The 25679-nt window shown below is 42.0% G+C and overlaps 1 protein-coding gene across 8 annotated transcripts in view; it reads right to left on the bottom strand.

The window, feature by feature from the left end:
- Positions 1 to 25679, bottom strand: part of LOC111539304 (T-box transcription factor 19) — an 88004-nt gene that overhangs the window by 24129 nt on the left and 38196 nt on the right. The window contains exon 1 of one of the 8 annotated variants that reach the window (XM_023207105.1): positions 8060 to 8268. The exons of the other annotated variants lie outside the window; for them this stretch is intronic. Within the exon in view, the coding sequence (XP_023062873.1) occupies positions 8060 to 8256 (197 nt within the window). The 5' untranslated portion in view covers positions 8257 to 8268. Of the gene's footprint in view, positions 1 to 8059; positions 8269 to 25679 lie in introns of those variants that run through there. 8 annotated transcript variants of the gene reach the window in all.

Here is a 25679-nt window from a genome sequence, read left to right as displayed (position 1 = left end):
AACAGTGGCAAGTGTATAACTGTCATTTTGCATACTAAAGTTAAAAAGTACGAAAGGAGTTTAAGACCAGCCTGGGCAACATGGCAAAACCCCATCTCTATACAAAATACAAAATTTAGCCAGGCATGGTGGTGCACACCTGTAGTTCCAGCTATTGGGGAGGCTGAAGCAGGAGGATCACTTGAGCATGGGAGGTCGAGGCTGCAGTGAGCTATTATCACACCACTGTACTCCAGCCTGGGTGACAGAGTGAGACTATGTCAAAAAAAAAAAAAAAAAAAAAAAAAAAGTACCAAAACCTTTCTCAATAAGACTATATGGCACACGTAAAAGTAAGAGAAAAAACATATAATGTATTACTCATGCACTAAACTGCCAGAATAACAATGCAATTGTTCAAGCATGAGAGCATGGCTGGTGTCTTCATGATAAGAAATGTCAGGACGTTTCATAAAGTTCTGAATTATGATTTAAGAAATTACTTAATGCACTGGGTGCGGTGGCTCAAGCCTGTAATCCCAGCACTTTGGGAGGCCGAGACGGGCAGATCACGAGGTCAGGAGATTGAGACCATCCTGGCTAACACGGTGAAACCCCGTCTCTACTAAAAAATACAAAAAAAACTAGCCGGGCGAGGTGGCAGGCGCCAGCTACTCAGGAGGCTGAGGCAGGAGAATGGCGTAAACCCGTGAGGCGGAGCTTGCAGTGAGCTGAGATCCGGCCACTGCACTCCAGCCTGGGCAACAGAGCGAGACTCTGTCCCAAAAAAAAAAAAGAAATCACTTAACGCAAGACACTTTCATTTGTTTTATTTTTATTTAAAAAGTGTCTGACTGTGTTGCCCAGGCTGCTTTCAAATTCCTGGGCTCAACTCCTACCTCAGCCTCCCAAAGTGCTGGGACTACAGGTCTAAGCCACAGTGCCTAACTGCAAGATTGTTTTTCTAGTGATAATAGTTATCATGTACAGTCAGGCCTCCACATTCCCACAGTCTGCATCTGTAGATTCAACCAAATGCAAATGGAAAAATTTGAAAAGAAATAATACAACAATAAAACATAATACAAATAAAAACAATACAGCATAACTATTTACATAGCATTAACATTGTATTAGGTATTATAAATAATCCAGAAATAACTTAAGCATACGGGAGGATGTGCATAGGTTATATGCAAAATATTCTAGTTCATTTTATGTAAGGAACTTCAGCATCCTCAGATTTTGATATTTGCAGGGGCCTGGAACCAATCCTCTGTGGATGCCAAGGGATGGCTGTACTGAGTTTTACTCTGCACCTAGGACTTTGCGTAGGTGAATATTTCACTTAAGTGAAATATAACTTAAGTCTTACTTCACCCACAAGGAGGTTATTATGCCAATTTTATAGATGAGGAAACTGGGACTTAGAAAGCACACATTACGTTACATTCACCACTCCTTTTTTTTTTTTTTTTTTAACTCTGTTTTCCTTTCTTATTAGCTTCTCAAAGGCTAACATGGTTGAGCCACAGTAAAAGGAAAAGTCCCCCTCAATGTTTTCCCAAATCTTAATACCTACTTAGAGATTTATCTGCCCATTTGACAAATGGTTTTTTAGTACCTGCTCTATGCCAGGAACTGTTCTAGGTGGGGATTCAATGACAAAAATTGCAGACCCAGTATCCTCTTGCTCATGAAGTTTGCATTCTAACAAAGAAGTCAGGCAACAAAAATGTCAATACATTTTTGTTGTTTCTTTAATGTATAAGATCATTTGGGGCTGGGTGTGGTGGCTCATGCCAATAATCCCAGCAATTTGAGAGGCCAAGATGGGAGGATCACTTGAGGTCCAGAGTTCGAGACTAGTCTGGTCAATTTAGCAAGATCCCTATCTCTATTTAAAAAAAAAAAAAAAAAAAAAAGATCATTTTAAATTGCAAGAGTGCCATGAAGGAACTAAAATGCACTATGTCACAGAAGGAGACTAAAGGATGAGAAGCTACTTTAGCCAGATCTGAACAGGAAGTGACATCTGAGCTAAGACCTAAATAATGAGAAGGAATGACTCATGCAAAATGTTAGAGGAGGTGCACTTAGAGGCAAAAGAAATAGCAAGTACAGTGGCCCTTAGATTTAAATAGCCCCACTCTATTCAGAAACTAAAAGAGAAGACCAAAGTGGCTGAGGCAAAGTGAAGGGAAAATTCCAATTACTATCCTCACTGCTAATAGGTTAGAGTGCCCTCTTCTTAACTCTCTCAACTATATTATGTGAGGTCTCATAAAGAGTGTAGCATGACTTTTCATTCCAGAATAAGAAAATGTGTAATGGCTTTCCATCTTTCATGCTATGGTCGGAGCTGTACCTGGTATTTCAAAGAAGCCATGATCAATGAAAAGATGCTTAACATCATTAGCCATCAGAGAAATGCAAAACCCAAACTACAGCGAGATGCCACTTCATGGCCACTAGGATGACTGCAATATGAAAGGCAGACAATAAAAAGCATTGGTGAAGATGTAGAGAAATTGGAATCCTTATACATTGCTGACAGGAATATAAAACGATGCCGCCACTTTGGAAAATAGTCTGGCAGTTCCTCACCTGGTTAAATATACAGTTTCTCAATAATCCAGCAATTCCACTCGTAGGTATATACACAAGAAAAAATATAAACATAGTTCCACGCAAACATTTGTACACAGAGGTACATAGCAGCATTATGCATAATAGCCAAAATGTAGAAAAACCCAAATGTCCATGAAGTGATGAAAGATAAATAAAATGTGTTATATCCATATAATGGAGTATTTGTCAATAAAAAAGATGAAGTGCTGATACATGCTACAACATTGATGAACATTGACAACATTACACTAAGTAAAAGAAGTTGTTCACAAAGGACCACGTATTGTATGATTCCCAGGATATCAAATGTCCATGATATGAAATAGGTAACTCTATAGAAACAGAAAGTAGATTAGTGGTTGCCAGGGGCTGAGGAGGTGACAGCTAAGGGCGCAGGGCTTCCTTTTGAAGCAATAAAAATGTTCTAAAATTAATTGTGGAGACAGATGCACAACTGTGAATTACTGAGAACCACTAAACTATACACTTCAAATGGATGAGCTGTATGGCATGTGAATTACATCATCATAAAGCTGTTAATAAAAACAAAGAAGTCACAGTGTCTTGTCTCTTAGAAGGAGGATATATCTGGGAAATGGTAGAATGATAAATTGCTCTATTTTCTTTAGTATTCCATTTGCCAAGAACTTTATAATTTTTTTGTTTTTATCACTACATAAATAAACTGAGAAAAGATATATTTTTAATCCATTCCCTATTTTAATACATTTTTTAATACATTCCCTATTATGGCAATGAGGAATAAATAAAAGTCAGTCAATTTGCCTAAGGTCTTGTAACTGGGACCGGAACTAACCCTGCCTCCAAGCCAAGTTCCCCTCCTCCCACTCCACTTTCCCCTCTTTTGTGTCACAACGACAGGGATGCATTATCTAGGGATCCAGTAACTAACTGATCTGTGATTACCACTCATGATCAGGCTTTATTTTCAGGAATGAACTGCACTTCCAATCAAGGTGATTTTTTCCCCATTTTTTCCCTAGATCTAGCTAACATAGAGAAACCCAGAGTCTGAGGGATAAGAAATATGTAAATCAGTCCCTAAGTAACAGCATAACTTCACTTAAACCACCCTGGAAAGAAAGCCTCCTTGGAGATAAAGAGAGGAAAATGTGGCAGGGTAAATAAGCACTCCTCAAGAAAACTATACCTGAAGAACCACAGGTGGTTGGGCTTTGCCCGTAAACTGTTCGGCTTTTATTATGAGACCAGTTTTCCAGTTTTATTTCACTGACAGGGTATCTCCACAAGCCAGTGCTGCTGGAGCAGGCTATGAGAAGTGAGGTTTGCAGGAAGAAAGGGGGGCAGAGATGAGGCAGATTTTACAGGTGGGGGAACAGCAGAGATGGTTAAAAGCAAATTCAAAAAGTTAAACTTGTAAACGCTTTTCTCCATCTCTCCACAAAACTCTACTATTTATCAAATACTCATCAGAACTTTCAGAGGGGTGTGTGTGTGTGTATGTGAGAGAGAGACACACATGGTGCATGGATGCTGACATTTATATGAAGGTGAGCGGGCATAAGAATAGCAACAGGTGTCAATTAAAAATAAATAAACAAAAGGAAAAAAAGAACAGCTTTAGGGAAGCGAGGTGGCCCGGTTAGCGGCAGATTACATAAATGCATATGATCTTCTTGAGGTGCAATTTTAAAGTTCAGAGAAAAATACTCATGGGCTATAGGGACATGGAAATGTATTGGCCTGATGTGCAACCTTACTTTTCTCCTCTCTTGTACTGCCCTTACTGGAGACTATGACCATCAACTCGGTGGCACTGCACCAATACCCCTTAATCACTGACAAATTTAAACTTAGTAATTCCCACTTCTTATTTTATGATAACAAGAAATATAGCATTTTCGCCTTACGTGAAAATGTTACAAAGAAAACAAAAGCAAGAGATTTGATTTTTTTTTTTTTTTTTTTTTTTTTTTTTGAGACACAGCCTCACTCTGTTGCCCAGGCTTGAGTGCAATGGTGTGATCACTGCAACCTTGACTTCCCCAGGGTCAGGTGATCTCCCACCTCAGCCTCCCAAGTAGCTGGGACTACAGGTAGGTGTCACCATGCCCAGCTAATTTTTTGTATGTTTTGGAGAGACAGGGTTTCTTCATGTTACCCAGGCTGTTCTAAAACTTCTGAGCTCAAGTGATCCACCTACCTGGGCCTCCTGGCTAATTGTTTAAATTTTCTGTAGAGAAGAGGTCTCCCTACATTGCCCAGTCTGGTCTCAAACTCCTGGGCTCAAGCAATCCTCCCACTTCAGCCTCCCAAAGTGCTGGGATTACAGACATGAGCTGCCATGCTAGCAAGCAATTTAATTTATTTACCTCTGAAGTCTGAAATGAATTCTTTCTGTGAACTAAAGTATAAGTTTCCAGCTTAAAGGATGGACATGAAAGGAAATACTGGCTGGATATACTAGAGATGACTCAAATGAGCTCCAAGGAGGTCTTATACTTATTACTGTTATATCTAAAGGACTATTAACTACGAATAACTAAAAGTACTAAAAGTTTTCCATTTTAAAAAGAGAGGGAGGAAGAAAAGGAGAAAAGGGAAAAGAACTAGTAGAATGGGGGAGGGAAGAGAGAGAAAGAAAAGGAGGAAGGGAGAGAGAGAAAGGAAGGAAAGAAAGGAGGCCAACATCAGGATCCCAGTTTCTGGAGATAATTCCATGTTTTTCAGGGAAAAGCTTTTCTCTTTACAGCTTCTGATCAATGTCAGAGGCAAGCTTCCTATTTATATATATGAAAGTAGATCTCCACTTGACAATGAGTCTTTTCACTCTTTCATCAGCCCATCTTATGCTCTTGCAAGATTTGCTATTTTAATGCAGAACAATGATACCTCAAGTGTACAGGAGTTATCACCCCAAATGATGCTTTTTTAAAAAGTCAAGGTGACAATGTCAATGAAAAAGGGCCCAGGTCACAATGTGAATGAAAAAGGCTAGGACTGGGTAATCATACCAGGAACATTCTTCTCCACAGGGAAGGGCCACAAATCTACCTGCACCAGGCGTGGGAGTCGATGTGGAGGGCAAGGATCTGAAGGAGACACAGAGAGTCTATAGATACAGGAGAATGAGTAGAAAGGAGGCATTGAGGAATAAATGGTTAGGGAGAAAAGAAAGAAGGAAGAAGGTAGTAAAGAAGATGAAGCAAGAAAGATGTCTATATTCACAAAGGTTAAGTGTGACTAATGGTTTCATCTGAGAAACTAAGAAGTTGGGAGTAATTTCAGACCAAGTTCATTCATTATTAAGTACATCAATTTCTTATGGACTTGTCTTCCCTTCTTTAATCAAAGTATAAAGGGAACTTTCTATCTCCTGGCAAAATCTTGACCCTAAAGGGCTCAGAGAACTTAGGAGAATTTAAGAAAAAGATTTCATTTACAGGAAGAGGGGAAACACAGCAGGACATCCATAGATAAGAACAACCAAGTTCACCGCAATTAGACTTCTTCTACAAAGAATATTGTTCATGTAGTTAATATTAAATGACTTTAAAGATGAAGGATTTTGTTTTGCTTTTTAAAGACAGGGTCTCACCATGTTGCCCAGACTGCTCCTGGGCTCAAGGATCCCTCGCCTCAGCCTCCTGCGTAGCTGGGACAACAGGAGCAGACCACCACGCTGGGTTAATGTGAAGTATATTACATGTTAAATAGAGTGGAAAATTATATAGGCAATAAAAGGCAAGACAAAGTGTTTCTTAAATGGTAAAGGTACATTCCAAGGTAACATATTATTAAATTGGAATTTAATAATATGTTATTATGGTTTCAGAAACTTTTATTATTTATTCCTTATTGAAATAGATGAACCATATATTTACTTGGTGATTGTACTTATTTTTACCTTAATATATGGCCAATTTGACAGCCAAATCAATAGCATGAGGCTATTAGTGTAATTAGTATCCAATAATACAAAGAATAATAAGCAGAATGTTCTACCTATTGTCAGATAAAATAAACTTTGTACAGTTGCATCTTTGCCCATCTTTAAAGGGCAAAAGATTAAATCCAATTAAGAATTTGGGGTAATTCTGTGAAATTAAAGATATGTTTTATGTTTTCTTCTATGAAAGAAGCTAAAAATAATGTACAAATACAGGTCAAGAGAAAGAACAACTATAATTACAGTAACAAATATTAAAAGCAATAAATCTATATGAAATAAGTATGGAACCCATTTTGAGAAAGAAAATATAAAAATCAAGCAAGGTTGATATTCCTGCTACTGGTATAATTGCAATTTCTTGAAATGTCCTAATTCAGGTATGGCTTTCATTTTAGAACGCACTTTAATGCCATGTAACAGCTCCTGAGTTCACAACTCTCCAAGACTGACAAGAAATAGTTCATTTTCTATACTGTGCTTTATTAAAATATAGAAAACCAAGATATCAGGAAAGGAAGCATTTTGCACAAGGACAAAAGCCTGACAGAAAGAAGTTCAGATGGCCTCAGCTCTTCTCTATTATAAGAATTCTCTCGAGGGTGTCATAATTAGAGTTCAGCCAAAACTAAGCCTACTGAAAGTGCCTTTCAGCATTTTGTACTTTTGTGACCATGTGTATGAAAATATATGTGAACATCAGCTGAATGTTGGAGCTAGTTTGGCCAAGCTGCAAGCGGTGAGATTTTGTTTCAAAATATTTGCATCTCCTCTACAAAGTGAAATCTTCTAATATTACCTTGACAGCCCCTTAGCAGACTAGGTTTAACAGAATCTGAGAAATGCCAGCAGAGATCAGTTTCAGTTAATCCCTCAATTTGTTGCACTTAGAGGAAAGAAGGCATTTTCTCTTCTCTAAAACAGTATGATATGTTTTCATTCACTATTACTGCAACAGCTTTCACATCATCACAAACACACACAATCTCAAATGAACACTCACCACAAACACACACGGGGAAGCAGGTGAAGTGATAGGCAATGAGTTTACATTTGCCCGTTTGCTTCCACTCTTCAACTAGTCAAACATTTCTGGCAAGTTTGCAGTACTTAGGAGGAGATCATCCAGCTTCCAAATAAAGTTGTGTTTCACCTTATCTGGACGGAGTTAAGGCTTAGGTCTGTGATAGGGTTTGCAGCTAGTCACAAATTAATATTATTTTCTGACATTTGAGTCCATTTGCCCATCCCAATGGGGCATGCCCCCCACTTTATGGTAATTCCCCAGAATTTCTCCATTTAAAATGCACGTAAGACAGGTGGCTTCATCCTCTGATGATCTCAGAGAAATTAATTAAGTTGGCTGGAGGAAAGCCGCTGGAGACAGTCGTTCCTGTAAGCATGTTTAATCAGATCCCGCCGCCTCTGAGCGAAGAGCGGCAACCTCTTCAATATTCAAGGGGTCTCATCTCTCCTGCCAAGCCCTGCCAGCCCACGCAGGGCGGCAGATAAACTCACCTGCCATTCTTGGTCACAATCATCTCATTAGTGACTTCCTTGAATCTCTGCCAGAGAGGTGCATCCTCCAGGATGATCTGAAGTTGCTTCTCTGTAGGGTCGCCTTTTTCCCTCCCTGCCTGAAGCTCGCTCTCCACCACATTGAGCAGATGAGAAACAGTGCCATCGCTGGGCTTCCGAGTGCCCAGCTCACTCATGGCCACAGGCACTTCTCGAACTTTGCCGAGAGCCGTTACCTACCTTGCCTGCTTCTAGCTTCTTCCTTCCCTCACTTGCCTGCTTTTCAAACCCACTTGAACAGTGCTTGGGGAGTGGGGAGAAGACACCCTGGCTCTTGCCTAAGCTCCTAGGATGGCACCCTTTAAAAGTCTCCACATCATACCACCAACCTGTTAAGCTTTAGTTGGGGAGCGGGATGGAGGGAGGGGAGAGGTAGGGAAGAAAAAGCCCTCTCTTAATTACTCATTGGATCAGGTGGGAGAGAGCCTGGCTTTCCCATTGGCTGCCGTGCACAGAGTAGATATTTAAGAAGAGTACTCCATCCAAATTATCAGGCTTTTATCTTGTTGTACCTGAAGAGGTCTAATCGGTGTATTGAGGACCATTTTCCCATTAATTAAAATTATTCCAGGCCCAGACTGCACTGTCAGGCAAATCATGTTTGTGCATAAATCATGACATGTGGCACCTATAAAGAAAAGGGTCCTGGGGAGAATCGACAAACTTGATGCCAACCCAGGCTATAAGCTACTCTCCAGCATCTTAGACAAAGGCTCTGGAGAGAAGCATATACAGAAGGTCCAAGGCACTGTGCCAAGAAACATGACAACTGCACCGGAGAATAAAGGAAGACACTCTGTGTGCCACTGCTCAAGGGTCAGGGCTCGGGAGAAAAGAAAAGAGCTCAGGACCTCTTTCTCCCAGGGTGTCCCCTACTCATCATCTCTCTCCTGTATGTCCCAGACTTGCTCACACCCTCCTCATCTCAAGGGCCGTGCTCACCTCCTACAAATGGAGCTCTGAATGCTGTCCTTCCTCCCTAGAGTCTAGAACCCCAGTTTTTTGTTTATCTCTAGCCTTTGCCAGAGGGAAAGAAAAAAAGCAGCTAGTATCATATTAATCTCTCTAAGGAACACTCTGCCCCCAGTCGGTGAAAATAAGCTTTTTACATTATTATGCAGAGCAATTTCTATCTTTGGTCCAGAAAGGCATTATTGTTTTCTCTTTTGACAATTCATCCTTATTTTGGCATTCCAGGATGAATCCCACATTCCCTGGGAAGAAACAGTAGTAGAAAGCTTTTCTTTTGCCCTCAATACGCAGTACTAATGGCGAGTGAGTGGACAGTGGGTGGAAGGGACAAGAGCAGAGGAAGCTCTGCCTCCTCTAGCCCCCAGCCTTGAGTAGAGCCTGGGGGTAGTGAGTTTTTCTCATTTCAATACAAAGTAAGAAAACAAGAACAAAAGGAAAACGAACCCACAAAAGTAAGATAAAGTCAGGGTAAGGATGACAGAAAATGTATTCAGGGCTTCCTAGTGCTACATACCTGTGAAGCATCACATACAGCAAGGAACAAACAGAAACGGCCTGCGCCTTTACAGAATTAACCATCTGATGGAGAAAATAAATGATATAAAGTAAACAACAACTAAGTAATTATCAGTAGTGATAAGTCTATGAAGACTACATAAAAGGGTGAAGTGGTCGAGAAAAATGTGTGCCCAGCAGGGTAGGGAACTCCAGTTAGGTGGAGTCGTGTGGAACAGCTTCTCTGAGGAGGAGACATTTCACATGAGACCAAAAGCTCAGCAAGGATGTAGTTGGCAAAGAGTTGGCAGAGTGCCAAGCTGAAGAATTGCATGTGAGAAGCATGGCTTGAGCCAGGTCGAAATCTCCAGGGAGGCCAGTGTGACCAGAATGTGGTGGTAAAGAGAGTAGAATGAGATGTTCTTTGAGAGAGGGCCAGGTCAGATCACGGGGCCTTAGAAGTCATGATGAAGAATTTGGATTCTCTTCAACATGAGATAGGAAACAATTGGAGAGGATTAAGTAGGAAAACAGCATGATTTGCTTTGTGTTTGCAAAAAACCTGATTGATTTGTGGAGAATAGACTAGGAAAGGGCAAGAGCTGAAGTAAAGGACAAATTAGAGGCTATGATAGCAGTTCAGGCAAGAGCTGGTGATGGCTTAGCCTAGGGTAGTGGCAGTAGCCAAAAAATGAAGTGTATGGGTTCTAGATACACCTTAGAAGTCGATATGACAGAACAACATGAGGGACTGGATGTGGGGGTGAGGGAGAGCAGAGAACTGTGTGTCTGATGGGAACATTTATTACATGGCAGGGCCATTTACTGAGATACAGAAGGTGAGGGAGGTGGAAGGGTAGGCAGAGGTACAGTTTGGTTAGGAGACTCAAAAATTTCAATTTCATACAGTTAACATTGAAAATAATGTGGTAGGCTGAATGAGGACCCCCAGTAAATGAGGCCCATTTCCGAATCCCCAGAACCTGTGAGTGTACTACCTCACATGGGAAAAATAGACTTTTCAGATGTGATTGAGTTAAGGATCTTGAGATGGGGAGATTATCCTGAATTATCTGGTGAGCCCAGTGCAATCACAAAAATAAGAGGGAGGCAGGAGGATCAAAGTCAGAGCAAGAAGATGTAAGGACAGATGCAGAAGTCAGAGGGGAGAGAAGATGCTACACTCCTGGCTTTGAAGATGGAAGAAGGGGCCAGAAGACATGGAATGTAAGAAGTCTCTAGAAGCTGGAAAAGATAAGGAAATAGATTATCCTCTAGAGCCTCCAGAAGGAACATAGTCCTGCCAACACCTTGGTTTTAGCCCAGTGAAACTAATTTTGGGCTTCTGATTCCCCAAACTGTAAGATAATAGGTTTACATTGTTTTAAGTCACTAAGTTTGTGGTAATTTGGTACAGCAGCAATAGGAAACTAATGCAAAGACTATTAGGTATATAAGTGGAGATTTTGAGAAGGCACTGCTTAGAACTGTGATACAATTGTGGCTCTGAGCTTCCAAGCAGCCAATGCAAAGTGGGGGAATATAATCTGGCATACATTAAACCGTGTCCCTAAAATAAAAGCAAGCCTTGACCTGTGAGAAATTTCCCCCATAAGTCTTTATAAGGAAAACACTGTGAGATACAGTGAACAACGTCTCCCCAGTCTACCCGTAAGATAAAAATCCTTCCTTCAAATAGTTTTACAATCTAGAAAGGACAGAAAGACATGCTTGAGGAATTCCAGTACAGAAATGTGAAGTGTTCTGAAGCACTAGTAAGGGAGAAATGAAGAAAAAAAACAGAACTAAGACTGGAATATGACAAGGATGACCACTTACACTACTGTTATTCAATATAATACTAGAAGTTCTAGCTGCAGCAATCAGACAAGAGAAAGAAGTAAAAGACATCCAAGTTGGAAAGGAGGAGGTCAAATTGTCCTTGTTTGCAGATGATATGATCTTATATTTGGAAAAAACTAAAGACTCTACCAAAAAACTATTAGAATTTACAAACAAATTCAATAAAGTTGCAGGATACAAAATCAACATACAAAAATCAATACAGCACTTCTATAGGTCAACAGTGAACAATCTGAAAAAGATATCAAAAACGTAATCCCACTTACAATAGCTGCAAATAAAATAAAATATCTAGGAATAAACTTAACCAAAGAGGTGAAAGATCTCTACAATGAAAACTATAAAACATTGATGTAAGATATAGAAAAGTACATTAAAAAGTGGGAAGAGAGTCCATGTTCATGGATTGGAAGAATCAATATTGTTAAAATGTCCATACTGCCCAAAGCAATCTACAGATTCAATGCAAGCCCAATCAAAATATCAGTGACATTCTTCACAGAAATAGAAAAAAATCCTAAAAATTTATATGGAACCACGAAAGATGCAGAATAGCCAAAGCCATCCTGAGCAGAAAGAAAAAAACTGAAGGAATCATATTGCCTGACTTCAAATTATACTAAAGTGATATAGTAACCAAAACAGCATGGCACTGGCATAAAAACAGACACATAGACCAATGGAACAGAATAGAGAATCCAGAAATAAATCCTACAGTTAATTCATTTTCGACAGAGGTGCCAAGAACATACATTGGAGAAAGGACAGTCTCTTCAATAGATGGTGCTGACACAAACTGGAAAACCTAAAAGAAATGAATGAATTCCTGAAAACATACAACCTCCCAAGATTGAACCAGGAAGAAATTGAAAGCCTGAATAGATCAATAACAAGTTTCAAAGTTGAATTAATAAAAAAATTTACCAACCAGAAAAAGCCCTGGGCCACATGGATTTACAGCTGATTTCTACCAGACATATAAAGAGCTGGTACCAATCCTACTGAAACTATTTCAAAAAATAGAGGAGGAGGAACTCCTCCCTAACTCATTCTATGAGGCCAGCCTCATTCTGATACCAAAACTTGGCAGAAAAAAGAATCTTCAAGCCAATATCCCTGATGAACATACATGCAAAAATCCTTAACAAAATACTAGCAAACCAAATCCAATTCACCACAATCAAGAAAGCTTTATTCCTGGGATGCAAGGTTGGTTCAACATACATAAATCAGTAAATGTGATTCATCAAATAAACAGAACTAAAAACAAAAACTGCATGATCATCTCAATAGATGCAGAAAAGGCTCTTGATTAAATTCGACCTCCCTTCATGTTAAAAATCCTCAACAAACTAGGCATCAAAAAGGAACACATTTCAAAATAATAGCCATCTATGACAAACCCACAGCCAACATCGTACTGTTGGGCAAAAGCTGAAAGCATTTCCCTTGAGAACCAGAACAAGACAAGGATGCCCACTCTCACCACTCCTATTCAACACAGTACTGGAAGTTCTAGCTGGGGCAATCAGGCGAAAGAAAAATAAAAGGTATCCAAATAGGAAGAGAGGAAGTCAAATGATCCTTCTTTGCAGACGATATGATTCTATACCTACAAAACCCCACAGTCTCTGCCCAAAGGTTCCTAGATATGATAAACAAATTCAGCAAAGTTTCAGGACACAAAATCGATGTACAAAAGTCATGAGCATTTCAATACACCAACAACATCCAAGTTGACAGCCAAATTATGAATGCAATACCATTCACGATAGCCACAAATAAAAGACTAAAACACCTAGGAATATGGCTAACCAGGGATGTGAATGATCACAACAAGAATTATAAAACACTGCTAAAAAAAAAAAAAAAAAAAAATCAAAGATGATCCAAGCAAATGGAAAGTCTATGCTCACGAATAAGAAGAATCAATATTGTTAAAATAGCCATACTGCCCAAAGCAATTTACAGATTCAATGCTATTCCTATCAAACTACCCTCATTTTTCACAGATTTTGAAAATATCATTTTAAAATTCATCTGGGACCAAAAAGGAGCCCAAATAGCCAAAGCAATCCTAAGCAAAAAGAACTAAGCTTTAGGCATCACACCACTTAACTTCAAACTATACACAAGACTACAACAGTAACTACAACAGCATGGTATTGGTACAAAAGTCAACACAGAGATCACTGGTACAGGTTAGAGAAACCAAAAAAAGAAACCATATGCCTACAACTATCTGATCCTCAACACAGCTGACAATAGCAAGCAATGAAGAAAGGACTCCCTCTTCCATAAATGGTACTGAGATAACTGGCTAGTTATCTCAATCTTCTCAATATGCAGAAGATTGAAACTGGACCACTATATATCACCAAATATAAAATTCAACTCAAGTTGGATTAAAGACTTAGAAGTAAAACCTAAAACTATAAAAACCCTAGAAGAAAACCTAGGAAATATCATTCTGGACATTGGCCCTGTCAAAGACTTCATGATGAAGATTTCAAAAGCAACTGCAACAAAAACAAAACTTGGCCAGGTGCAGTGGCTCACACCTGTAATCCCATAACTTTAAGAGGCCAAGGCAGGTGGATCATTTGAGCCCAGGAATTCGAGACCAGCCTGGCCAACATGGTAAAACCCTATCTCTACAAAAAATACAAAAATCAGTTGGGCATGGTGGTACATGTCTGTAGTCCCAGCTGCTCAGGAGGCTCAGGTGAGAGGACTGCTTGAGCCTGGGAGGTGGAGGTTGTAGTGAGTCAAGGTCATGACACTGCACTCCAGCGTGGGTGACATAGCATGACCCTGTCTCAAAAAAAGAACAACAACAACAACAACAAAAAAGATTAAAAGTGGGACCTAATTAAACTTAAGAGCTTCTGCACAGCAAAGAAACTATCAATAGAGTAAACAGGCAACCTACAGAATGGGAGAAAATAATTTGCAAACTATGCTTCTGACAAAGGTCTAATATCCAGCATCTATAAAGAACTTAAATAAATCAACAAGCAAAAAAAAAAACTTTATTAAAAAATGAGCAAAGGACATGAACAGACACTTCTCAAAAGAAGACATACAAGCAGCCAACAAGCATATGAAAAAATGCTCAATATCACTAATCATTAGAGAAATGCAAATCAAAACCACAATTAGATACAATCTCACACCAGTCTGAATGGTTATTACTAAAAAGTCAAAAAGTAACAGATGCTAGAGAGTTTGTAGACCAAAGAGAATGCTTATACACTGCTGGTGGGAATTTTGTAAATTAGTGTAGCCACTGTGGAAAGCAGTCTAGAGATTTCTCAAAGAACTTAAAATAGAACTACCATTAGACCCAGCAATTTCATTACTGTGTATATACCAAAAGAAATATAAACCATTCTCCATAAAGACACATGCACACGAATATTCATCACAGCACTATTCACAATAGCAAAGACATGGAATCAACCTGGATTCCCACCAGTGGTGGACTGGATAAAGAAAACGTAGTACATATACACCTTGGAATACTATACAGCCATAAGAAACAATGAGATCATGTCTTTTGCAGCAACAGAGATGGTCATTATCCTAAGTCAATTAACACAGAACAGAAAATCAGATTCTGCATGTTCTCACTTATAAGAGGGAGCTAAACACTGAGTACACACAGATGCAAAGAAGAGATCAATATACACTGGGGCCTACTTGAGGTTGGAGGGTGGGAAGAGGGTGAGGGTTGACAAACTACTATCAGGTATTATAGGTATTATGCTAATTATCTAGGTGACAAAATTAGCTGTACACCAAACCCTGAAACATGCAATTTACCCACATAACAAACTTGCACATGTACCTCTTGAGCCTAAAAGTTGGAAGGAAAAAAATTAAAAAATAAAATAAAAATTTGGGATCAACAGAAAAGAATGTTATGATAAATAAAGCTGAGAAAACTGAATATCCTTATGCAGAAGAATGAAACTAAACCCCTATCTCTCACCATATACAAAAATCAAATCAAAAGGGATTAAAGACTTAAATCTAAGACCTCAAACTATGAAACTATTAATACTAACAGAAAACATGGGGGAAACTCTCCAGGACATTGAGTTAGAAAAGGAAGGAAGGACTCAGCCATATGTGGTGGCTCACGCCTGTAATCCTAGCACTTTGGGAGGCCAAGGTGGGTGGATCACTTGAGGTCAGGAGTTCAAAACCAGCCTGGCCAACATGGTAAAACCCCATCTCTACTAAAAATACAAAAAAAATTTAGCCTGGCATCATGGCAGGCACCTGTAATCCCAGCTACTCAGGAGGTTGAGGGAGGAGAATAGCTTGAACCCAGGAGTCAGAGGTTGCAGTGAGTCAAGATCATGCCACTGCAACTCCATTCTGGGTGGCAGAGCGAGACTCCATCTCACAAAAAAAAAAAAAAAAAAAAAAAAAAAAAAAAAGAAAGCAAAGATGTCTTGAGTAATACCACAAAACCACAGACAACCAAAGCAAAAATAGACAAATGAGATCACATCAAGTTATTAATAAAAACCTTCTGCAAAGCAAAGGAAATAATCCACAAAGTGAAGTGACAACCCACAGAATAGGAGAAAATATCTGCAAACCAGAATTATTAAGGGATGAATAGCCAGAATATATCAGGAGCTCAAAAAACTCAATTGGAAAAAAAACTAATTATCTGATTTTAAAATAGGCAAACGATCTGAATAGACATTTCTCAAAAGAAGACATACAAATGGCAAATGAAAAGTGTTAAGCACATCACTGATGATCAGAGAAATGAAAATGAAAACTACAATGAGATATCATCTCACCGCAGTTAAAATTGCTTTTATCCAAAATACAGGCAATAGCAAATGCTGGTGAGGATGCGGAAAAAAGGCAACCCGTAAACACTGTTGGTGTGAATATAAATTAGTGCAACCACTGTGGAGAACAGTATGGAGGTTCCTCAAAAAACTAAAAATAGAATTACCATATGATCCAGCAATCCCACTTCTAGGTATGTACCCCCAAAGAAAAGAAATCAGTTTTTTTTAAGACATACCTGCACTCCCATGTTTACTGCAGCACTCTTCACAATAGCCAAGATTTGGAAGCAACCTAAGTGTCCATTAACAGACAAATAGATAAAGAAAATCTGGCACATACACACAATGGAGTACTATTCAGCCACAAAAAAAAATAATAAAACCCTGTCATCTGCAACAACATGAATGGAACTGAAGGCCATTATGTTAAGTGAACTAAGCCAGGCACAGAAAGAGAGATTTTGCATGTTCTCACTAATGTATGAGAGCCAACAATCAAAACAATTGAACTAGAGAGTAGGATGCTGGTTACCAAAGGCTGGGAAGCATCGTGGGAGAGTAGTAGGAAGTAGAGATGGTTAACAGTTACAAAAATATAATTAGACAGAATGAATAAAATCTAGTTGCATTGTTGACTACAGTCAATAATAATTTATTGTAGATTTTTAAATAACTAAAGGAGTATAATTGAAATGTGTATAACCACAGAGAAATGACAAATGCTTGATTGAGGTGATGGATATCCCATTTACCCTGCTTTGATTTTTATGCGTTATATGCCCATATCAAAATATCTCATGTGCCACATAAATATATATACCTACTAGGTACCCATAACATTAATTTTTTTTTTTTTTTTCTTTGAGACAGAGTCTTACTCTGTCACCAAGGCTGAAGTGCAGTGGCATGATCTTGGCTCATAGCAACCTCCACTTCCCAGGTTCAAGTGATTCTCCTGTCTCAGCCTCTCAAGCAGCTGGGATTACAGGTGCTCATCACAACGCCTGGCTAATTTTTGTATTTTTCGTGGAAATAGGGTTTCACCATGTTGGCCAGGCTGGTCACCAAATCCTCTCCTCAAGTCATCCACCTGCCTCAGCCTCCCAAAGTGCTGGGATTACAGGCGTAAGCCACTGCACCCAGCCTAAAAATAAAATATTTTTAAACAAGTTTTTAAAGTGAAGAAAATGACTGCCTTTTAGCCCTATGAGTAAATAAAACACTAACAAGATTTTATAATTTAATTTTTTTAATTTAACAATATACAAAAAATATTTTCCCATGTCACCAAATAATTTTCTACACTATTTTGACATTTGCAAATTATCCCATCTTATAAATGAGCCATTTTTTAACCAATCTAATATTCATATGTATTTACTATTTTTCTTTTTTTTGTAGTTTTAAACAATTAAAATTCCATATAATAAATATTTAAGAACATCTATGATTGTTTTCTTACACTGTATTTTTAGAAGTAGTGTTGACAATAATAAAACATGCTAATCATATTCACATCTCATTTATAACAATCTTATAAGGTAAGTGGTAAAATTATACCCATTTTGTAGGTGAGAAACTTGAAGGTCACGGTGGTTAAGTAACTTGACCACAAGTACATAGACAATAACTACTAAGGCAAGTATTTAAGCCCAGGGAGTCCAAACAGACTTCATTTTAACCCTTCTATTTCCAGGAATTCATTTATTCAGTGACAAAATGAGAAAATCAGGAGATTCTAATTGTCTCCATAATATACATGAAAAAAGAACAGGTAAGAAAGGAAAAAAGGACTTGTCCAATATTCAATGAACCAGGAGAAGAGTTAGAAAAGGAATGACTCAGCCATGCACAGTGGCTCACGCTTGTAATCCTAGCACTTTGGGAGGCCAAGGTGGGTGGATCACTTGAGGTCAGGAGTTCAAAACCAGCCTGGCCAACATGGTAAAACCCCGTCTCTACTAAAAATACAAAAAAAAAAAAAAAAAAAATTAGCCTGGCGTCATGGCAGGCACCCAGGTACTCGGGTAATCCCAGGTACTCGGGAGGTTGAGGGAGAAGAATAGCTTGAACCCAAGAGGCAGAGGTTGCAGTGAGCCAAGATCATGCCATTGCACTCCATTCTGGGTGTCAGAGCAAGACTCCATCTCAAAAAAAACAAAAAAGGAATGACTCCCATCCCCAATTAATCTCCATCTGAGCGCAGAGTACCAAGGTGTACAAATCATGTCACTTTTAGGGAATATAGCAAGAAAGACTTTCTCACAAGTGGTCTCAATTCCCTTGTCAGGCTGGGTTAACAGAAAACTAGCAGGTGGAGCTCCTCCACCCCACTCTACTTCCTTTAACCTTAAAAATTCTTTTCTACCTGTTATATATCGGGCTGCCATAAAGGTTTTGTTATAAAGAAAAACTAAGTGAGAAAGTGTTTTCATATTTTTTAAATTAGATATAAAAGTTTTTAAAAATGTTTCCAAATCTCTGGACTAAATAATGTCTAAGGTATTTCCCAACTCTAACAATCTAGCATTCCCTCTGATATGTATTGACGGTGTAAGGAAAATGGCTGTGCTTCAGTCAGGAGTAGGCTGAGGAAGACATCCAGCATAGCATAACACAGTGGGTTTGGAGTGCAGGCACACAATCCTGTGCATTATATAATCACATGTATGTAGCCATTTGATGTAACTAGTTTGTGTGAGATCATACCTGGCTTTGAGCTATGATTATCTGTGAGTAGTATAACTACACTGCTGACTCTGTAGGAGAGGAGAAAATAAAGCCATGTCCCAATTGTGTACGGTTCCTTGAGTGTTCTTTCAGATACCCGCCACCAGTCCACCAAACTCCCCTTGGACCTCAGCTAGGGTTGGAACCTGACAATTGGCCTAGTCAGCAGGATCCCAAGGTGAGTGAGCCCTTGGCTCTGATGATCCCAGGTGGGCCATGTGGCCCCAGCATGGGTTATGGCACCAGGTGGCAGCTGTGCTGCTAGGATGGGCCCCAGTGGAACGGTGGTGGACAGGTCCCTCCTGAGCATGGAGAAGGGGCTGAAGCACCTGGAAGGACAGAGCACCCAGAAGAAGCGTGCTGTAGACAGCAGAGTTGGATGGGCGTTTTTGACTGTGCTATGGGAAGTGCACGCTCAGTCCCTGCGGGATGCAGCACAGGTAAGGGACCTCCACGCACAAGCAGAGTGCCAGGAGGCCCGGATACACAGCTTGGAATGAGAATTAGGAGCTGCCATTATTGTGGGCCTGGGCCCACCATCCCAACCAGAGACCCTCACTCGTTCTGATACCTAGGAAGAAAAACCCCTGTTTCGGGCTCGCCTAGCTGTCTATCAGAAAATAGAACATGAACAGCTTTTGGAGCCCCAGGGACGGACATAGGGACCCCCTACCATGACGGAGCACACGTCATGCAGTGCCTATACCCCAAATGAGTTGCAGGAATTAGGTAAACAGCTTTGGCAGTGCTTGGGGGAACCCCTATCCTCCTGGACGCTCCACCTTTGGGATGAGGTAGCCAACAGTATCGTCTGCTCCACCTCTGAAATGGAAAAGTAGACCTCCATTATGACCCATCTCTCCCTCTGTCGGTGATTGCAGGTGAGCAGGCAGTTAGCACAGGGCAAGGCGACCACACTTTAATTAAATAGCTGATGGTAGCCCTACAAATGGTATGGAACAATGCCAGAGAAACATCAGAAACTATGAGTAAATAGCAGTTGTATACAGATTTGGTGCAAGCAATTCAGGAGATGGGTATGCGGCAGGCTATGTTCAATCTGAATACCCGAGGGCCAGATGATGAACACTTTACTTCCCACAAGAGGGACCCTGTGTTAGGCTCTGCACACCCAAGTGCCTTCGGCTCCCAGGCCATTGTCCTCACTCCATATGTGGGGCACCACACACACGAGGTGACTACCACCATGGTGGTCCATAGGGCAGTAGAGGGGGAGTCTGTGCCACAAAAAAGGAGAAGGTACCGATTCCACAGAGGGCCACCTCATGGGACAAAATGTGACCCCAATGGGTGACCCACATGCAGTTGTGAATTGATTTGATTTGGCTGGGGTTGACCGAGAGAAAATTGATAGGCAACCCAATGAAGTGCTGTTAACTTTGTGGAGGCAATTGTCCCCGGAGCAGCAATTCCAGAGAATGCCCAAGAGGGAGAAGAATGATGCTGCTGGACCCAGTCCCACCCAAGGCTCCAGCTCAGGACTACTTGCAGACTGGTGGAGGTATAGAGCCTTTTGTGTTTGATTAGGAAACTGGCCGAGGTGCCCGGCTTGGGGGGACACCAGACAACCAAAGGCCACATGTGAAACAGGCAAGCCACTGGTCCCCCACCAATGTACGGTGGGCGATGGCGCTGGTAGACACCAGTGCAGACTGTAGCCTCGTCTATGGGAACCCAAATAAATTTCTAGGCAAGCTTGCATATACAAATGGCTATGGAGGCCGGTCAGTGAAAGTGAAACCTGTATCTTTGCACCTTGGCATCGGCCACTTAGCTACCCACTTATAATTGCGTATGTCTCTCCCACACCTGAATACATTCTGGGGTTGGATATTTTACATGGCTTGGCTTTATAAACCACAGTCAGAGAATTCAGACTCTGAGTACATGTGGTTAAGCTGGTACTGTGCGGACATACGCATCACCAGCCCCAGGTCCTGCCATAACCCTGACAAGTTACTTCCACCTGTCAATACCGCTTTCCAGGTGAGCATACGGAGATAACAGAGACCATTAAGAAGTTAGAGGAGGTGCAGATAGTGCATGGCACCCACAGCCCCTACAGTGCACTGGTATGACCAGTCAGAAAGCCTGATGGAACCTGGCCGATGATGGTGTATTATTGAGAACTAAATAAAGTAACACTCCCTTTACATCCAGCTGTACAGTCTATCACTGATTTGATGGGCCACTTAACGACGGAATTGGGACAGTACCACTATGTGGTAGACTTGCCAATGCATTCTTCTCAATTGACATTGCTCCAGAGAGCCAGGAACAGTTTGCTTTCACCTGGGAGGGGCAACGAGGGACTTTCATAGTGTTGAGGCAGGACTACGTGCCTAGCCCCAGCATACGTCATTGTCTCATGGCCACAGATTTAACCACCTAGAAATGTCCAAAGGAGGTCCACCTATTCCATGATATTGATGATACTATGTTAGCCTCTGATTCTCTTGCAGATATAGAAGCAGCGGCACCCCTCTTGCAATAACATTTGGCAGCATGCAGTTGGGCCATCAATGAATCCAAGGTCCAAGGGCCTGGATTCCAAGGTCCAAGGGTCTACCAAATTATTGAGAGTTATCTGGTGAGGTAAGAAGAAGGATATCATAGAGGCCACTGATAAAATTCAGGCATATCCCTGCCCCGCAATGATGAAGCAGCTACAGACTTTTGTGGGCCTCTTAGGATATTGGCGGGTATTCCTGCCCCATTGAGCTCAGATGATAAAACCGTTATATCGGTTGACAAAAAAAAGGGAGCTACTTGGTATTGGGACAATGATGCTGAAATGGTTTTTCTGGCAGCCAAGTGGGCCATACAGCAAGCATAGGCCCTACGAGTAATTAACCCAGGGTGCTCATTTGAACTCGATGTGCATGTGACCGCAGATGGTTTTGGCTGGGGCCTATGGCAGCCCATGGAGCACTTTAGAACACCGGTAGGCTTTTGGTCTCAACTTTGGAAGAGAGCTGATCTCTGGTATCTCTCAATAGAGAAGCAATTAGCAGCTGCATATGCTGCCCTTCAGGCTTGCGAGAGTGTGATGGGACAGGCTACAGTCATCCGTGGCCGACTTACCCAATAGCAATAGCAGGGTGGGTACATTCATGGGTAACCACCCCCCGGACTGGGACAGCACAGACATCCACCTTAGCAAAGTGGGGCGCCTACCTAGAATGGCAGAGCACACTGAGTACAATCCCCTTAGCAGCAGAATTACAAGAACTCTTGGGACCTGCAGTTCTGATGTAAGATATGGCTATGGGTCAGCCTGAGGCACTCTTAAACCCTAAGCCATCACTGTTTAAAGAAGGGCAGCCCCCCCATTCGTGATGGGCATGGTATACGGTTGGGTCCAGCCAGGGTGCTACTGCTGCCTGGACCACTGTCGTGGTCCAGCCTAGTACTGAAACCACATGGTGTGATACTGGGTGCAGATAAAGTAGTCAATGGACTGAACTAAGGGCAGTGTGGATGGTGATCACCAAGGAGGAGACCTCTGTGGTAATCCGCACTGATAGCTGGGCAGCATATCGAGGCCTGACCTTGTGGTTAACTACCTAGAAGTTACAGAATTGGCTAGTTGGCCACCTGCCCATTTGGGACCAGGCCATGCGGCAAAACCTATGGGAAATGGGCCACCAAAAGGATGTAACTATTTATCATGTGTCAGGACGTGTGCTTTTTGCTGTGCCCAGCAATGATGAGGCAGATACCTTGGCCAAGATCCAGTGGTTGGAGTCAGCACTTACACAAGACATAGCCCTATGGCTGCACTGAAAATTGGGCCATGCAATGGGTAAACTAATGCAACAGGTCAGTAAGCACTGGGGTCTATCCTTGCCCACATAGGATATCTGAGAGGCCTGCCAGAAGTGCCCAGCATGCGCATGGACATACACCAGACAGAGGCAGCTGCCCAGGGTTACACAACAAGTTGATCGTAGGGTGGATGCCCTTGGCTAGATGGCAAATAGACTACATTGGGCCACTTTCCAAGGTCACGGGGCATACACATGTTCTGACAGCTGTAGACATGGCCACCAGTCTGTTATTTGCCTACCCTTGCAGGACGGCTGACCAACACCACACCATTCAGGCCCTGCGACACTTCGGTGCCCTATATGGTTGTCCCCTGATCACTGAAAGCGATAGGGGAGCACATTTTACTGGACAGCAGGTACAACGGTGGGCACAACAGATGAACATAAAGTGGAGGTCCCATGTTCCACAAGCTGCTGGTATGACTGAATGATATAATGGACTCCTGAAAAATGGGTTACGCTTGCATGTTACTCCCCCATCTTTGCAGGGCTGGAGTTCGTGGTTGGACCTGGTGCTCCAAACCTTGAATGAATGGCCACGGAAAGGTGGCCTGGCCCTGGTGGAGGCACTGTTACACCGGGCCACTGCCCCCATCCAGTTACAGATACACACCAGGGATGACCTCCTCCGACTAGGTATGGGGACAAACAGTAACCTGTTGTTGCCTGCCCCAGCACCCCTAAAGTCAGGGGAACAAAGAATCTGGCTTTGGCCATGGACCCTCCAAGCCCCACATTGCCAATGGTTAGCTATTGTAGCCCCTGGGAGGAGGGCCTACAGTATGATTTACATGTCACTCCTTAGGTATTTAATGTATGCCCTCTGTGATTGACCGTTCATAGAGGAATGGCCAGGGAAGGAATCCTCCTCTGGGGTCCACATGTATTATCTGTGTGACCTATTATGAGCTCCCCAGTGACTCTGGCACAGATACAGGACCCAAAGGAACCATGGGGAGCTGAGAAGGTGTGGCGCCATTGCCTAGGGCAGAAGGCCTTGGTGGCTGCATTGTTATCCAGGAATGAAAGGTTGGCCTGTATTTTGCCCGAGGGGTGTGATTTACCCTGGTTAGTAACTGTGCCTGCTTTATCGTTTTGACCATAGGTTGACATGCTCCAACAGAATTATGGACTGGGCCCACACCTACACTGAGGTAACCAGTGTTTCCAACTGCTGAATCTGCACCGCTCTTCCAGCAGCAGCTGTGGATGGCTTGCCCTGGCACATACATCTAGCGTCTATGGAAAACTGGACATGGTTAGACATTTGGGGTCCCATGGCCAACGTTTGGAATGCAACATGACAAGCTTTGGATAGAGGATGCCACAAAACCCATAGCATGCCCGCCCCCTGGCTGACTCATAGCGACTATGATGGATGGGGCTGGTTAGTGGGAGAACATGTGGTGCCCCCACCACAGGTACCACAATGTATAGAGCAGCATTGGGGCAAGGCCACCATGGGGTGGCTACCTGCCATAGCCTGCACAAATATAACATATGTCATCACACCACAGGTATGGTGGAATAGGCGGCCTCATCAATACTGGGCCCCAGTGGACTTAGTGCCCCCCTGGAAATTTATAGACCCATGAAGACACAGGATGGCCATCTTTGCCATCTTTGCCAGTGAAATGGACTGGCTGCTGTACCTAGGGGGGGCCTTATGTGCCTGCCGCTGTTATTCCCACATTACCTAGATGCCCAAATAACTGGGAGGCACTACGTTCCCAGTTTTTGTGAGTGCGACGAACCCCCTGGTGGCTCTGCCCCTTAGCATTAACCATCCCTGGAACAGGCGTCACCTGTAGAAATGCAAGTTGCCGCCCTTGCAGAGCACACTGCTTGAGCCTTGAATTACACCCAGATTGCCCTCCTTCTGTTGACAGATGAGGTTGATCAAACCAGGAAGGTGGTACTGCAGAACTGGGTGGCCCTCAACATATTAACTGCTGCCCAAGGTGGCACCTGTGCTCTTTTGGGAACACAATGTTGTGCCTTCATCCCTGACAATGAACAAAACATAACAGCAGTTTTGCAAGAGTTTCCCAGGAAATCAAGGCAGTTGACCGCCTTACTGATGACACCCTACAGACATGGTGAGCATCTTTAGGCTCTGGCCTATGCTGGACTCTGATAATTATGGGCAGCATAGCAGGAATATTAGTAGTGAGTTGTTGCTCCCTATACTGCTGCTGTGGCCTATGAGTCCAAAGTTCCACCCTGTGGACACGTCTCCCCACTACAAGGACTCCCTCGGCCTAGAGGGTGGAGTGTAAGGTAAATGGCTGTGCTGCAATCAGGAGTAGGCTGAGATAGACATCTGGTACAGTCTGACACAGCAGGTTTGGAGCATAGGCACACAGCCCCATGCAATATGTAATCACATTTATGTAGCCATTTGATGTAACCTGCTTGTGTGAGCTCATATGAGGCTTTGAGCCATTATCGTCTATAATATAACTGCACTGCTGACTCTGTAGGAGGGGAGAGAATAAAGCCATGTCCCAACTGCGTATGATCCCTGGAGTGTTCTTTCCATTACCCTCCACCTGTCCACAAATTCCCTTCAGACCCCAGCTCAGGTTGGAACCTGACAGATGGTACTACATGAATGTTGCCATTTCACTTATTAGTGAGGGGCTAATTATTGTGTGTGTATATTTTTTTAAGTGGGCAAGGCATGGTGGGTCACACCTATAGTATCATCACTTTGGGAGGCTGTGAGCCCTGGAGTTCAAGATCAGCCTGGGCAACATAGCAAGATCCCATCACTACAGAAAAATTAAAAATTAACTGGGCATGGTGGCATGTGCCTGTAGTTCTAGC

The sequence above is a fragment of the Piliocolobus tephrosceles genome, chromosome 1 (assembly GCF_002776525.5).
Source record: "Piliocolobus tephrosceles isolate RC106 chromosome 1, ASM277652v3, whole genome shotgun sequence".
In the NCBI taxonomy this organism is placed as follows: domain Eukaryota; kingdom Metazoa; phylum Chordata; class Mammalia; order Primates; family Cercopithecidae; genus Piliocolobus; species Piliocolobus tephrosceles.
The sequence above is the reverse complement of the archived record's forward strand: the minus strand, read 5'-3'. Positions and strand labels throughout refer to the sequence as shown.